The sequence below is a fragment of the Ambystoma mexicanum genome, chromosome 7p (assembly GCF_040938575.1).
Source record: "Ambystoma mexicanum isolate Mex_15411 chromosome 7p, UKY_AmexF1_1, whole genome shotgun sequence".
In the NCBI taxonomy this organism is placed as follows: Eukaryota; Metazoa; Chordata; class Amphibia; order Caudata; family Ambystomatidae; genus Ambystoma; species Ambystoma mexicanum.
The window spans coordinates 899,577,519-899,593,788 of record NC_090939.1 but is presented as its reverse complement, the minus strand read 5'-3'; the positions used below and the strand labels follow the sequence as shown (position 1 = coordinate 899,593,788).

Genomic DNA, 16,270 nt, shown 5'->3' with positions numbered 1-16,270 from the left:
GTAGGGGGAAGCCGGGGAAAAGAACCCTCTGTAAAGTAACCTCAGGTGGATACCTACACCTATACTTCACACCAGCCTGTACAGCTCTTACTTCGGCACAACTCCTGTTATCCTGATACCGCCAAATACCTCCGACATGGCCAGCAAAAAGCATATATGCCAAGCAACATATAATGATAGCTACTGATACCTTCCCATGAGTATCTGCCACAACTAGAGAACACACAACATTAAAAGTAACATACAATGGTAGCTACATGAATGCTTTGTCACAGCCACATTACAAAGCAAGCAAATGGAAAGCAGACATCCTTGCAAGCTAGGAACAAACAAGAACGTGTTTTCTGGCTGAGAACACTGACATCCTCTGAACTCAGCACTCATTCATTATGAAATGAGTCCCCATACACTGGTGCCATAGTGCCACTTGTGATGACAGATGAATCCTAAAGTTACATAAAGCAAGAAGCGACCCTGTCACCCTGTCATAGGGCGAATCTTAAAATGACTGCACTGCACATAGCATTTTATACAAGCATGCAATACAACCAAATATTCCACTTATCTCATGCCCGGGGAGCCCCCAGATGTCACACCGGGCGAGCTGGTGAAGACGGGAAGAGCCTGCTCGCTTAATGTGTTCACATTCAAACGAGCCTGCAGAGCGAATGCTGAATTCTTTCTATAGCTCAATGAAGGATTTCTGAGCCTTCTGTGCCTAGGCCGAGAAGCCAAGGTGAAACGGCTAGCAGTCCAGGAAACACTATTCGCTGCTCCGTCACTGACACCAAACTCTGTAACGGAGCCTCGGCTCCCCTGCATGTGGCAGAAACCGCAATAACCAGCATCGGGCAGGGGCAGAACTTATGTGGAAGGACCGCGCTGCATGTACGTGAGGCATGTTGTGATGGGGAAACGTGGGAGATGTAGTTACAGAGCTGCCCAGTGGCTCTGGCCACAAATGCTCCTATGAGCCCACACAGCCCCAAAATTCCTATAAGACAGACAATTTTCTTACATGAAAAAAAATGTATGCTTTTCAACTAATTTGCATACCCACAATGCATTGCAAAATGGTTCTGAACTGGGGGTGACCTTTTGGGAATTGGCTACTGGTTGACACTGTGGAATGTGGGTTTGTAAGTTGAAATGGCCTAGTCTAATGTTTTAAAAGATTTGACCGCCCCACCTCAACCTGGTTTGAAGTGTTCGACAAGTCATGCCCAAAGAGCCAAGCTCTGGACTACCTTTCTAGGACTAACCACTTTGCAAAAGCATTTACATCCTTTAGGAATTTACTGGAAATCTCTCACATCGGGAAGTGACCAAAGTGGAAAATCTTGAAATTGTGAAATGACGCATGAGGTGCTCCAACAATGTTCCTCCAGGTCACGGGTGCATTTCTTAATGTCCATTGTTAATGCCTTCATGACTACCAGAGTAGTTTCATGGGCTATTTCCCAGCCATGTACTGAACGCATGGAGAAAAAATGTATAATGTTTCCTGTCGTATTTAATTCTGTTTAGGTACATCACTCACATTTTGAACTACTTCCGCAGGTTGTGAGTACAAGAGTGGGTGGAATTCCTGAGGTGCTACCTGAAGGTCTCGTCATCCTCTGTGAGCCTTCGGTAAAGTCTTTGTGTGATGGAATAGAGAAAGCGATTGCTAATCTTCGGATAGGAAGACTATCGAGCCCTGAAACGATCCATAACACAGTCAAGACTTTGTATACCTGGAGAAATGTGGCAGCAAGAACAGAAAAAGTAAGCCTATATTTCATTTGAACTTTCACCTCATCCTCGCAATGCAAGGAATGGGCTACAAAAATGCTAGTTCTTCCTCCAACCATAGGATTTGTTTAGCAAATGTATGGAATAAGGAGAAGAGTTCTCTTTGTTTAGCAATGACTGCACTTGTAGACAAATACAGAGCCTGACAGAATTCATGCCGTCGGAGTGTATGCACAACTGCTTTAGGTGAGACCATTTTTCATGATCCTGCCTTGCACTCCCTGTGTACATCCAAACAATAACTACTAACAATTTCATCACACACAATATGAGACTACTCGCACATGCTATTGGGAACATGAACACCTACATAAGAATTACATACGCAAGAACCTCATTCTTGTAATCTGAGTATTCTCACTGTTGGCAAAACCTGCTGACTGAATCGCCTGAGGAAAAAAGCCTTCATGAGTAGAAAAGCCGGTCTCTGAACCAGGAGTCAAAGTTCTGTGTCTTGTGACAGGACTTAAAATTTGCAATAGCAACTGCTGAGTGATTAATTTTTAGTAGCTAAGACATGGGGTTCTGACATTAATGCCACAGGGCAAGAGACCTTTATGCTTGGCTAGAAGCCCACAACCTGTTTAGCCTCTGCATTTGTCTATTCATTCTTTCTTTCCTCGGACTCTTTTATTTAAGACTGGTCTCTCACGAAGTACAGAGCTTGCAGGCAGCATCTTGGTAGTCGCTCCATTCTTGAGGGTTGTCTTACATATTCGCACCCCGGGAAGAGATACTGTCCAATCAGGTGACTGGAACAGCGGGCGAGAATATACATTCATGTACCTAAAACCGCAGCTTTGATCCTAGCCCCACCATTCTAATATGGGTAGTACCGCCAACAAACCCAGTGCTCCCTGGTGTCCTCTTCCCCGCTACATTCTCGATGACCCACTGTTATGATGGATTTCTAGAATCTGGCCTGGTGGTCAGATTTTAGGAAGCCTCCTAGTAAACCTGTAACTCTTCAAGTACTGAAGACATATTGTCAGACCTTAACCTTTGGCTGAAAAGCTTAGATGCTAGAGATGGTGGCACAAATGGCACAGACCATCTACGTGTTTAACATGGTTAAGATACTCTAATGGTATGAGGAAATGTTCCCCATATCTATTCTTCAACTCCTTAATGTGGGAAAGCGAATAAATCGCCCCAATTGTGTCTACGTACCCATGTGCTTGTGCTATGTTGAGAAGAGCATGCTTACCCACTCTCTCACTTTATTCTTTCTCTTGATGCTCGAGTTCTGTCAACCCATTCTTCTCTTCCCCTCGATCTGTTTTCTGCTCTCCCTAGCTTTTTTAGCTTCTCATGCCCTTTAACTTTATTTTTGTTTTTTTTTGGTCTAAAATACGTACCATCAGGACAGATATCCACCTTTTCTACATTCAGTGCCATGTTTTAGTTCATTCATCTGTATAATCCTTCTGAAAATATTAAAAAGCTTGAAATAAAAAAACAAGGTTTTGTTACTTAAGCAAGGGAAAGAAATGTGGTCTTGTGTGCATTGTTTTCAACCCGCACCTTGCTCAGAAAGGGAGATTGTTACTTTATGCATTTGCTAGATCAAGGACTGTCCAATAACTCTTTTAATATTAATTTGTAATAGTAGCGTAGTGAAGGCCCTCGTCCTTCATGGAGGAGGGTGAAGTGGCTGCATCAACCAGTGGCAGAACTAGCCTCAAATTCGGATTTACATACTGTATTACATAGACTTATGTTTCCTCGTTTCAAAGCTCTGCACAAACTTTCCATGGAATATTGAACACTAACTGCAAATGGAAATAATAAGCACTAAGAAACCCACAGTGTGAGCGTGTTACAGGCCACATCAGTAGAAGATAGTTTTCTTATTCACAAGTCTTCAGAACGCAGCCATATTTTTCAGCAAAGTTTTTCTAGATGTCATGTTAGTGAAACAATTGATTTACAGTCTCTTTCAAACAACCACATTCATATAAACAAAGGAGTCTGTATACACTAACATTCCAAGAGCTTTTTTATACTACATTAACAAAGCATAGGATATTTGACAATCTAGAGAATTATTTGTTGCCTTCAGTTTAGCACTCAAAAGCCCACTGGAAACAATATGACAACCAGGCAATCTGACCCAAAGGTGAACTGAAGTCCTCTTCAAACATACTTTAGCTTCTTGAATCTGAACCCTAAGGCCTACCACAATCAACCGGAATAATAACTTTGCAAACCACAACAAAATTGAAACTATATCTTCGGGCTAGTATGACCGGCAACACACAACCTCTCAATCCAGAAACCTGGCAGATCAGACTGTCGCTTGAGTCTCCCAGGCTCTTGCCTACAAAACAGATCCAAGAACTGTTCGAGGTCTGCAGCCTGACGAAGAACGAAAACACCACCAACAGGTCAACAGACTGGCAACAGTTCAGTCTAGTTCCAAACTTCATATCTGGAGTAGTCCCGAATACCATCTCCTCCCCAACTAACCAACTCACCTCTCCATCCCCACCTTATGCTACATGTGCAGACCCCCTCAAACAGATTAGCTTCATGCCACATTAATTTTGACGCAGCTGTGCCAATTTTCACATCACAACCCGCTCCTTATTGGGTCCATCTTCTTCTTGTATATCTGACACCTTTACCTCTATAACACACCCCTATCCAAGCCAGCAGGTAATCTGGTGTCCCTACGCTGTAATTTAACAGATCTTGGGATCTCCCTACTGGATGAAGCACATACCCATTGTCCCCACTACAAATCAGACAGGATGGAACGACACTCAGTACTTCTAGCAACACCTCAGGTTTTTCACTGGACCCTTCCTTCACCCCCTTCTCTCTCACCCCCACTTCTCTCTTACACCCCCTTCTCTCTCTTACACCCCCTTCTCTCTCTCTCGCCCCATCTCTCGCCCCATCTCTTCCCCCCTCTCTCCCCTTTCCCCTGCTTCCCCGTCTCTCTCTCCCACCCCTCTCCCCTTTACTCCACTCTCCCCCTCCTGTATCCTCCCTCTCTCCTTTCTCCCTCTCCTCCATCACCCCCTCCCCTCATCTCTCCTCTCTTGCCCCTCGCTCTCTTGCCCCTCGCTCTCTTGCCCTCTTGCCCCCTCTCGCTCTCCCTTGCTCTCTTCTCCCCCTCGCTCTCTTCCCCCTCTCGCTCTCCCTCGCTCTCTTCTCCCCCTCGCTCTCCCTCGCTCTCTTCTCCCCTCTCGCTCCCTCGCTCTCTTCCCCCCTCTCGCTCTCCCTCGCTCTCTTCCCCCTCTCGCTCTCCCTCGCTCTCTTCCCCCTCTCGCTCTCCCTCGCTCTCTTCCCCCTCTCGCTCTCCCTCGCTCTCTTCCCCCCTCTCGCTCTCCTTTGCTCTCTTCCCCCTCTCGCTCTCCTTTGCTCTCTTCCCCCTCTCGCTCTCCCTCGCTCTCTTCCCCCTCTCGCTCTCCCTCGCTCTCTTCCCCCTCTCGCTCTCCCTCGCTCTCTTCCCCCTCTCGCTCTCCCTCGCTCTCTTCCCCCTCTCGCTCTCCCTCGCTCTCTTCCCCCTCTCGCTCTCCCTCGCTCTCTTCCCCCTCTCGCTCTCCCTCGCTCTCTTCCCCCTCTCGCTCTCCCTCGCTCTCTTCCCCCTCTCGCTCTCCCTCGCTCTCTTCCCCCTCTCGCTCTCCCTCGCTCTCTTCCCCCTCTCGCTCTCCCTCGCTCTCCCTCGCTCTCTTCCCCCTCTCGCTCTCCCTCGCTCTCTTCCCCCTCTCGCTCTCCCTCGCTCTCTTCCCCCTCTCGCTCTCCCTCGCTCTCTTCCCCCTCTCGCTCTCCCTCGCTCTCTTCCCCCCTCTCGCTCTCCCTCGCTCTCTTCCCCCCTCTCGCTCTCCCTCGCTCTCTTCCCCCCTCTCGCTCTCCCTCGCTCTCTTCCCCCCTCTCGCTCTCCCTCGCTCTCTTCCCCCCTCTCGCTCTCCCTCGCTCTCTTCCCCCCTCTCGCTCTCCCTCGCTCTCTTCCCCCCTCTCGCTCTCCCTCGCTCTCTTCCCCCCTCTCGCTCTCCCTCGCTCTCTTCCCCCCTCTCGCTCTCCCTCGCTCTCTTCCCCCCTCTCGCTCTCCCTCGCTCTCTTCCCCCCTCTCGCTCTCCCTCGCTCTCTTCCCCCCTCTCGCTCTCCCTCGCTCTCTTCCCACCTCTCGCTCTCCCTCGCTCTCTTCCCCCCTCTCGCTCTCCCTCGCTCTCTTCCCCCCTCTCGCTCTCCCTCGCTCTCTTCCCCCCTCTCGCTCTCCCTCGCTCTCTTCCCCCCTCTCGCTCTCCCTCGCTCTCTTCCCCCCTCTCGCTCTCCCTCGCTCTCTTCCCCCCTCTCGCTCTCCCTCGCTCTCTTCCCCCCTCTCGCTCTCCCTCGCTCTCTTCCCCCCTCTCGCTCTCCCTCGCTCTCTTCCCCCCTCTCGCTCTCCCTCGCTCTCTTCCCCCCTCTCGCTCTCCCTCGCTCTCTTCCCCCCTCTCGCTCTCCCTCGCTCTCTTCCCCCCTCTCGCTCTCCCTCGCTCTCTTCCCCCCTCTCGCTCTCCCTCGCTCTCTTCCCCCCTCTCGCTCTCCCCCGCTCTCTTCCCCCCTCTCGCTCTCCCTCGCTCTCTTCCCCCCTCTCGCTCTCCCTCGCTCTCTTCCCCCCTCTCGCTCTCCCTCGCTCTCTTCCCCCCTCTCGCTCTCCCTCGCTCTCTTCCCCCCTCTCGCTCTCCCTCGCTCTCTTCCCCCCTCTCGCTCTCCCTCGCTCTCTTCCCCCCTCTCGCTCTCCCTCGCGCTCTTCCCCCTCTCGCTCTCCCTCGCGCTCTTCCCCCCTCTCGCTCTCCCTCACTCTCTTCCCCCCTCTCGCTCTCCCCCCTCTCGCTCTCCCTCTCGCTCTCTTCCCCCCTCTCGCTCTCCCTCGCTCTCTTCCCCCCTCTCGCTCTCCCTCGCTCTCTTCCCCCCTCTCGCTCTCCCTCGCTCTCTTCCCCCCTCTCGCTCTCCCTCGCTCTCTTCCCCCCTCTCGCTCTCCCTCGCTCTCTTCCCCCCTCTCGCTCTTCCTCGCTCTCTTCCCCCTCTCGCTCTTCCTCGCTCTCTTCCCCCTCTCGCTCTCCCTCGCTCTCTTCCCCCTCTCGCTCTCCCTCGCTCTCTTCCCCCTCTCGCTCTCCCTCGCTCTCTTCCCCCTCTCGCTCTCCCTCGCTCTCTTCCCCCCTCTCGCTCTCCCTCGCTCTCTTCCCCCCTCTCGCTCTCCCTCGCTCTCTTCCCCCCTCTCGCTCTCCCTCGCTCTCTTCCCCCCTCTCGCTCTCCCTCGCTCTCTTCCCCCCTCTCGCTCTCCCTCGCTCTCTTCCCCCCTCTCGCTCTCCCTCGCTCTCTTCCCCCCTCTCGCTCTCCCTCGCTCTCTTCCCCCCTCTCGCTCTCCCTCGCTCTCTTCCCCCTCTCGCTCTCCCTCGCTCTCTTCCCCCTCTCTCTTCCCCCCTCTCGCTCTCCCTCGCTCTCTTCCCCCCTCTCGCTCTCCCTCACTCTCTTCCCCCCTCTCGCTCTCCCTCACTCTCTTCCCCCCTCTCGTCCCCCCTCTCGCTCTCCCTCGCTCTCTTCCCCCTCTCGCTCTCCCTCGCTCTCTTCCCCCCTCTCGCTCTCCCCCGCTCTCTTCCCCCCTCTCGCTCTCCCTCGCTCTCTTCCCCCCTCTCGCTCTCCCTCGCTCTCTTCCCCCCTCTCGCTCTCCCTCGCTCTCTTCCCCCCTCTCGCTCTCCCTCGCTCTCTTCCCCCTCTCGCTCTCCCTCGCTCTCTTCCCCCCTCTCGCTCTCCCTCGCTCTCTTCCCCTCTCTCGCTCTCCCTCGCTCTTTCCCCCCTCCGCTCTCCCTCGCTCTTTCCCCCTCTCGCTCTTCCCCCTCTCGCTCTCTCCCCCTCTCGCTCTCCCTCGCTCTCTCCCCCTCTCGCTCTCCCTCGCTCTCTCCCCCTCTCGCTCTCCCTCGCTCTCTTCCCCCTCTCGCTCTCCCTCGCTCTCTTCCCCCTCTCGCTCTCCCTCGCTCTCTTCCCCCCTCTCGCTCTCCCTCGCTCTCTTCCCCCCTCTCGCTCTCCCTCGCTCTCTTCCCCCCTCTCGCTCTCCCTCGCTCTCTTCCCCCCTCTCGCTCTCCCTCGCTCTCTTCCCCCCTCTCGCTCTCCATCGCTCTCTTCCCCCCTCTCGCTCTCCATCGCTCTCTTCCCCCCTCTCGCTCTCCCTCGCTCTCTTCCCCCCTCTCGCTCTCCCTCGCTCTCTTCCCCTCTCTCGCTCTCCCTCGCTCTTTCCCCCCTCCGCTCTCCCTCGCTCTTCCCCCCTCTCGCTCTTCCCCCCTCTCGCTCTCCCTCGCTCTCTCCCCCCTCTCGCTCTCCCTCGCTCTCTTCCCCCCTCTCGCTCTCCCTCGCTCTCTTCCCCCCTCTCGCTCTCCCTCGCTCTCTTCCCCCCTCTCGCTCTCCCTCGCTCTCTTCCCCCCTCTTGCTCTCCCCCGCTCTCTTCCCCCCTCTCGCTCTCCCTCGCTCTCTTCCCCCCTCTCGCTCTCCCTCGCTCTCTTCCCCCCTCTCGCTCTCCCTCGCTCTCTTCCCCTCTCTCGCTCTCCCTCGCTCTTTCCCCCCTCCGCTCTCCCTCGCTCTTTCCCCCCTCTCGCTCTTCCCCCCTCTCGCTCTCCCTCGCTCTCTCCCCCCTCTCGCTCTCCCTCGCTCTCTTCCCCCTCTCGCTCTCCCTCGCTCTCTTCCCCCTCTCGCTCTCCCTCGCTCTCTTCCCCCTCTCGCTCTCCCTCTTCCCCCTCTCGCTCTCCCTCGCTCTCTTCCCCCTCTCGCTCTCCCTCGCTCTCTTCCCCCTCTCGCTCTCCCTCGCTCTCTTCCCCCTCTCGCTCTCCCTCGCTCTCTTCCCCCTCTCGCTCTCCCTCGCTCTCTTCCCCCTCTCCCTCGCTCTCTTCCCCCTCTCCCTCGCTCTCTTCCCCCTCTCCCTCGCTCTCGCTCTCTTCCCCCCTCTCGCTCTCCCTCGCTCTCTTCCCCCCTCTCGCTCTCCCTCGCTCTCTTCCCCCTCTCGCTCTCCCTCGCTCTCTTCCCCCTCTCGCTCTCCCTCGCTCTCTTCCCCCCTCTCGCTCTCCCTCGCTCTCTTCCCCCCTCTCGCTCTCCCTCGCTCTCTTCCCCCCTCTCGCTCTCCCTCGCTCTCTTCCCCCCTCTCGCTCTCTTCCCCCCTCTCGCTCTCCCTCGCTCTCTTCCCCCCTCTCGCTCTCCCTCGCTCTCTTCCCCCCTCTCGCTCTCCCTCGCTCTCTTCCCCCCTCTCGCTCTCCCTCGCTCTCTTCCCCCCTCTCGCTCTCCCTCGCTCTCTTCCCCCCTCTCGCTCACCCTCGCTCTCTTCCCCCCTCTCGCTCACCCTCGCTCTCTTCCCCCCTCTCGCTCTCCCTCGCTCTCTTCCCCCCTCTCGCTCTCCCTCGCTCTCTTCCCCCCTCTCCCTCGCTCTCTTCCCCCCTCTCGCTCTCCCTCGCTCTCTTCCCCCCTCTCGCTCTCCCTCGCTCTCTTCCCCCCTCTCGCTCTCCCTCGCTCTCTTCCCCCCTCTCGCTCTCCCTCGCTCTCTTCCCCCCTCTCGCTCTCCCTCGCTCTCTTCCCCCCTCTCGCTCTCCCTCGCTCTCTTCCCCCCTCTCGCTCTCTTCCCCCTCTCGCTCTCCCTCGCCCTCTTCCCCCTCTCGCTCTCCCTCGCCCTCTTCCCTCTCTCGCTCTCCCTCGCCCTCTTCCCCCTCTCGCTCTCCCTCGCTCTCTTCCCCCTCTCGGTCTCCCTCGCTCTCTTTGTAACGCTTACCTTAGACTCCTCGGGGACACCACTTGATATTCGGAAACTTCTCAGGGTGCGCTGTTATCTTATCCCAATTGGACTCTCTATCTATACATGAAAACAATTACCACACTCAATAACTAAGTGATTCCTAAAATAGGGAAAAAAGAATCACCTTCAAAATAAACTGTATTCTTCGGTTACCTTAGTTGGTGATTTGGTTAGCTCTCCATCCTGCTTCTGCGCAGGGGTGCGTGTTCTGAAGAAGGGACGTGAGGAGAATGGAATTATCCTTAAACTTCCAGAAATGTCTAAAGGGGTACACTTCCTAACAGTGTCAGACAGGAATGGTGTCACTAACCCTCTAAATGCAGAAACACCCTAATGTGTCTAAAAACTGAAGTGCACAACCCGCAACATTTTTGGTTCCAAAATGCGTAAACTTAGTGTACCTGATGACGACAGAAAAAACGAACACTAATGTTCCTAGAAACAATTCTCCACACAACCCTCTTAACTTCTGTGAGGTGAATATGGTTTGAACATTCACTTGCGCGAAAGAACTAATGTGTGAAAAGCAGTTGCTACTATAGGAACCATTAATCTATAGCGAGAACTAAAAGGGAAAGATACTTGCTGTGAAAACAACAGGGGCGACAGAACTGGGAGGTGCGCCTCGAAAACTCTCCTCACAATAAACGCCAACTGGAAAAGCGTAACCGCCAACACCGCACTGAAGAAAGCCAACTTTACACAGAATTCACAACTTGGGACAGCGGACTGGACGGGAAAAGCTATTCCAGGGCACTACAGAAAAGGGTTTCCATGGAATACTAGGGAAGCTGAGGAATTCCTGTCAGAGGGCTGAACCGCGGTAAGCGTTCGCTGAGACAGCTGAAGACGCGAAGCGCCGTTGAGCAAAGGGGCGGGGCTTAAATACTCCCGAGTGACAGAAAACTAGACTGCTGGCCCACCTAGAGGTTGTAACTACAGGCAGCCATGTTGAGTGATGAGGAAGAGTCAACCTGCCTATTCTTAGACCAGCAACTGTAAGCGGCCAACCAGGAACTCTTGGAAATTCTTTTGCGAGGGAACCCCGTAATCATGACAGTATTCCCCCCCAAGGCCCCTCCAAAACTGAAATTCCCTCTCCCTGGTTTGGATGGGTGGTTGCGGTGAAACATTCTGAGTAGCCTAGGGGCATGAACATTCTCGCAGGGTTCCCAAGTTCTGTCTTGAGGGCCATAACCTTTCCAATCCACTAAGTAGAATAGCCTATTACGCACAATTTTGGAATCTAAAATGGCCTTGACCTCGTATTCTAGTTGGTCATCATCAATGACCACAGGGGCTGGTGCTTCGGAGATTCGTGTGTTTGGATTAACAGGCTTTAAAAGAGAGACGTGAAATACTGGATGGATTTTCATGTTCTTTGGAAGGGTTAACTTGATGGCCACGGGATTGATGATTTTTTCAATTGCAAAAGGTCCCAGGAAGCGGGGAAGGAACTTTCTAGCTCCCTTCAAGGTCAGGTTTCGGGTGGCCAACCAAACCAAATTCCCCACCTCATACTCTGGTGCAACACTTCTTTTGTCATCTGCAAATTTTTTCTGGGATTTTTTGGCCATGGATAATTGTTCTCGAGCTTGAGCGATGGCTGAGGTGATTTTCTCATGCAGGGATTTTACTGCTGGCATTTCTAACGGTTCAGGTGGATCGTAAGCTGAGGTGCGTGGATGTCGGCCATGTAAGGTGTAAAAAGGACTCAAACCAGTGGAGGAATGAACAGAATTGTTATATGCATATTCGGTTATCCACAAAACATTTAGCCAGGTGTTCTCCAATTGATGCAACATACATCTGAGGTACTGCTCTAGAGTTTGATTGGTTCGCTCAGTTTGACCGTCAGTTTGGGGATGATGACTGGTGGACAAACGTACATCAACTTTGGCCAATTCACAACATCTTCTCCAAAACTTGGCGACGAATTGGCTACCTCGATCAGAGATTATCACCGCAGGAAAGCCATGCAGCTTCACAATATTCTCCAAAAAGGTTTTTGCCAGAACTGAGGCTGACGGCAATCCTTTCAATGCGATAAAATGTGCCATTTTGGAGAACAAGTCCACCACCACCATGATCGTGTCAAACCCTTCACAAGGAGGTAAATCGGTGATGAAGTCCATGGAGATGGTGTGCCAGGGGGTTGGTGGCACACTCAATGGAAGAAGCAAGCCTGCAGGTTTTCTCTTTTGATTCTTATTTTGAGCGCAGTTACCACAAGTTTTCAAATGCTGAATGACATCTTTTCTCCAGGTAGGCCACCAATAAGATCTTTTAACTTTCTCCATGGTCTTTTTGATTCCGGGGTGACCTTCCAAAAGAGCGTCATGATAGTTGGTAACCACTCTTTCTTGTAGTTGAGGCGTGGGCAAGTATAACCGTTCTTGATAAAAGGGAAGACCCTCCTGCACTGTAAAGCCTACTCCTCTGGACTCCCAGTTCAACAATTCATCCTGCGTAAGATGGTTTTGAATTTCCCTTTTTAACTCTTCAAAGGCAGAGTCCGTTGTGTTCATTACTCCCAGGATCTTTTCTCCAGAAATGATCTCCACTGGATTCACTGGCACATAGGCTTCTTCTCCATTACCCATTCGAGACAAGGCATCAGCCTTACCATTTCGCACTCCTGGTCTGAAAGTAATAACAAAGTCATATTCCGCTAGAAAGAGGGCCCATCGTAGCTGTCTTGAAGATTGTGCCTTTGCAGAGCGTAAGTATTGCAAGTTCCGATGATCGGTGAAGATGGTCACCGTGTGTCGTGCGCCCAGCAAGTGATGCCTCCATTCCTTCAAGGCACAAATTATAGCCAAAAACTCCTTATCGGTAATGGTGTAATTTAATTCTGCAGCAGCGAACTTCCTTGACCAGAAAGCTACGGGGTGCAATTCTTGGGTGTCAGGATCACGCTGAGACAATACGGCTCCCATAGCCACGTTAGAGGCATCAGTCTCGACTACAAACGGAAGATCAGGTCTTGGATGTTGTAGAACAGGTGCAGCAGTAAATTGCTCTTTTAATTTCTTAAATGCCTCATCAGCTTCATTAGTCCATTCAAATTTCCTGTTTTTTCGAAGTAGTGAGGTGATAGGATGAACTAGGCCAGAGAAATCAGAAACAAAACGCCGATAGAAATTCGCGAATCCCAGAAAACTCTGAACTCCTTTGACAGAAGTTGGAGCAGGCCAAGACAGGATGGCATCAACCTTTCTGTTATCCATTTTGACTCCACTAGAAGATAGAATGAACCCCAAGAATTCAATCTCAGGGACGTGAAAATGACACTTTTCCAATTTCACATACAGAGAATTGTCTTGGAGCCTTTGAAGCACCGATGTCACGTGCCTTACATGATCCGCCAGGTTTGCAGAGAAAATTAAAATGTCGTCCACATAGACCACCACACAGATGTCCAGTAGATCTCTGAAGATATCATTCATAAAGGCCTGGAAGGCAGCAGGAGCATTGCAAAGCCCGAAGGGCATGACTTGATATTCGAAGAGCCCGAATCGTGTCCGAAAGGCGGTTTTCCACTCCTCACCTTTCTTAATTCGAATGAGATGATAGGCACCTCTTAGATCAAGCTTGGTGAATATTTGTGCCTGCTTCACCTGATCCAGCAAGGTCGAAATAAGGGGAAGAGGATAGCGGTTCTTCACCGTGATTTGATTCAGTGCTCTGTAATCTATGCAGGTTCGCAAATCCCCTTCCTTTTTGGGCACAAAAAAGAGAGGAGATGCCACCGGTGACTTGGACGGTCTAATAAACCCATTGGCCAGGTATTGATCCAGATAAGCCTTTAGATGAGCATTTTCTTTTTCAGTGAGGGCATAAATTCTGCTACAAGGAAGCTGAGCCCCTGGAATGAGATCAATTTGACAGTCATAGGGTCTGTGAGGGGGCAAAATTTCTGCCTGTTTTTCTTTTTGGAAAATATCCTGGAATTTTTTGTATTCTACTGGTAATGAACCTATGAGACCCAAGGTGGTGTAGATAGTCATCTCAGACTGCCTGGCGTCCTTTGGACCTTCTGCAGAAAAACACATACTTTGGCACTTGGAGTCAAACTTCAATGTCCGGGAACACCAATCGATCACAGGGTTATGCTTCTCCAACCAAGGTATTCCCAAGATGATCTGGAATTGAGGAGCTTGAATCAGGTCAAAAGAGATCCTCTCCCTGTGTCCTTCCTGGCAAAGCATTAAGAGGGGGTCAGTGCACTGGGTCACGGGACCTGACACCAAAGGTGTACCATCCACTCCGGAGACGTTTTCAGCTTCCAACTTATTCCTCAAGGGGAATCCCAATTTACTAGCCAGATGTTGATCCATGTAGTTGCCAATGGCCCCACAGTCTATGTACGCAACCAATGCATGCCTCTGTGTGGGGTTATTGTGGCAAGAAAGGACAATAGGACACACGAAGTGTGAGGTCGCTGCAACCTTTTCCATGCTCGACAAGCGGACCTCTAAACTTGTCGGGCACTGGAGTTTTCCGCCGTCTGTTCTTTTTTATCCGGATTGATTCCTCCTAAAGGCCTCCGTGAAGGTTTTACTGGACAATCCTTTAAAAAATGACCGGCCTTGCCACAATACAAACACAACTGCAACTGTCGTCTCTTCTCTCTCTCTGCTTGGGAAATTGGGCCTCGAATTCCGCCCAACTGCATGGGTTCATTGGGAACATCTAATCCTGACTTCGACGTTGGTTCTCGGGAGCGGACTACAAAGGGTCGACTGTCCTGACGAGCTCGATCCGTTCTCCTATCCTGAAGACGATGATCCAACTGGATTGTCAGGTCTATGAATTCTGTGAGACATTCGGGCGGATTGACAACTTGAGCGAGAACATCCTTCAGCTCACTGCGCAGACCACGATAAAACAGTGTCACTCTCTTTTCTGTAGGCCAATTAGTTTCTGCCACTAATCGATTGAAAGTAGCCACGTAAGCAAGCAGCTCCTGATTGCCCTGCTTGAGTGACAGTAACTCATTGTCCAATGCCTGACCTTGTGAATGGCGAGCAAACAATTTCTCTAACTCTCTCTGGAATTCTGAAAAGTTCTGCAACACGGGATCATCCCGATTAACCAAAGGAATGGACCAATCTGCTGCATGACCACCCAAATAAGACAACACGAAAGCAACCTTTGATTGGTCAGTGGAGAAAACCCCAGGTCTGCACAAAAAATGTAGTCTACACTGATTTAAAAACACGGCAAACCTTTTCGGGTCCCCCGTGAATCTCTCAGGAGGGGCTAAGGGAATATTTCCTGGAATTACCACTTGGAACGGAACTGAGGGCGATGTAGAAGAGGAACCTTGGGCATTACCTTGGGGAAGGGGAACCTGTCCCGCCTGATTCTGTAATAACTGGCGAGCCAACTCTTCAGTTCGTTCCCTATTGATTCCCAGTTCCCTTCTAAGAGCGCCGGTTTCGGACCGGGCTGCATGGACTTCAGCTCTAAGTTCTCCCAGTAGTTGAGCTAACTGATCTACCTCAGAAGTTCCCATGATGCCCAGGCGGAGTATTTTTTATGACTGGCTTCGCGTTCTGTAACGCTTACCTTAGACTCCTCGGGGACACCACTTGATATTCGGAAACTTCTCAGGGTGCGCTGTTATCTTATCCCAATTGGACTCTCTATCTATACATGAAAACAATTACCACACTCAATAACTAAGTGATTCCTAAAATAGGGAAAAAAGAATCACCTTCAAAATAAACTGTATTCTTCGGTTACCTTAGTTGGTGATTTGGTTAGCTCTCCATCCTGCTTCTGCGCAGGGGTGCGTGTTCTGAAGAAGGGACGTGAGGAGAATGGAATTATCCTTAAACTTCCAGAAATGTCTAAAGGGGTACACTTCCTAACAGTGTCAGACAGGAATGGTGTCACTAACCCTCTAAATGCAGAAACACCCTAATGTGTCTAAAAACTGAAGTGCACAACCCGCAACATTTTTGGTTCCAAAATGCGTAAACTTAGTGTACCTGATGACGACAGAAAAAACGAACACTAATGTTCCTAGAAACAATTCTCCACACAACCCTCTTAACTTCTGTGAGGTGAATATGGTTTGAACATTCACTTGCGCGAAAGAACTAATGTGTGAAAAGCAGTTGCTACTATAGGAACCATTAATCTATAGCGAGAACTAAAAGGGAAAGATACTTGCTGTGAAAACAACAGGGGCGACAGAACTGGGAGGTGCGCCTCGAAAACTCTCCTCACAATAAACGCCAACTGGAAAAGCGTAACCGCCAACACCGCACTGAAGAAAGCCAACTTTACACAGAATTCACAACTTGGGACAGCGGACTGGACGGGAAAAGCTATTCCAGGGCACTACAGAAAAGGGTTTCCATGGAATACTAGGGAAGCTGAGGAATTCCTGTCAGAGGGCTGAACCGCGGTAAGCGTTCGCTGAGACAGCTGAAGACGCGAAGCGCCGTTGAGCAAAGGGGCGGGGCTTAAATACTCCCGAGTGACAGAAAACTAGACTGCTGGCCCACCTAGAGGTTGTAACTACAGGCAGCCATGTTGAGTGATGAGGAAGAGTCAACCTGCCTATTCTTAGACCAGCAACTGTAAGCGGCCAACCAGGAACTCTTGGAAATTCTTTTGCGAGGGAACCCCGTAATCATGACACTCTTCCCCCTCTCGCTCTCCCTCGCTCTCTTCCCCCCTCTCGCTCTCCCTCGCTCT

The 16,270-nt window shown here is 51.5% G+C and overlaps 1 protein-coding gene across 1 annotated transcript in view; it reads left to right on the top strand.

Annotated features, from left to right (window-relative positions):
- The window catches only part of PIGA (phosphatidylinositol glycan anchor biosynthesis class A), a 161,396-nt gene that overhangs the window by 119,730 nt on the left and 25,396 nt on the right, over positions 1–16,270 (top strand). The window contains exon 5 of the mRNA XM_069637172.1: positions 1,561–1,767. Within this exon, the coding sequence (XP_069493273.1) occupies positions 1,561–1,767 (207 nt within the window). The remainder of the gene's footprint in view (positions 1–1,560; positions 1,768–16,270) is intronic.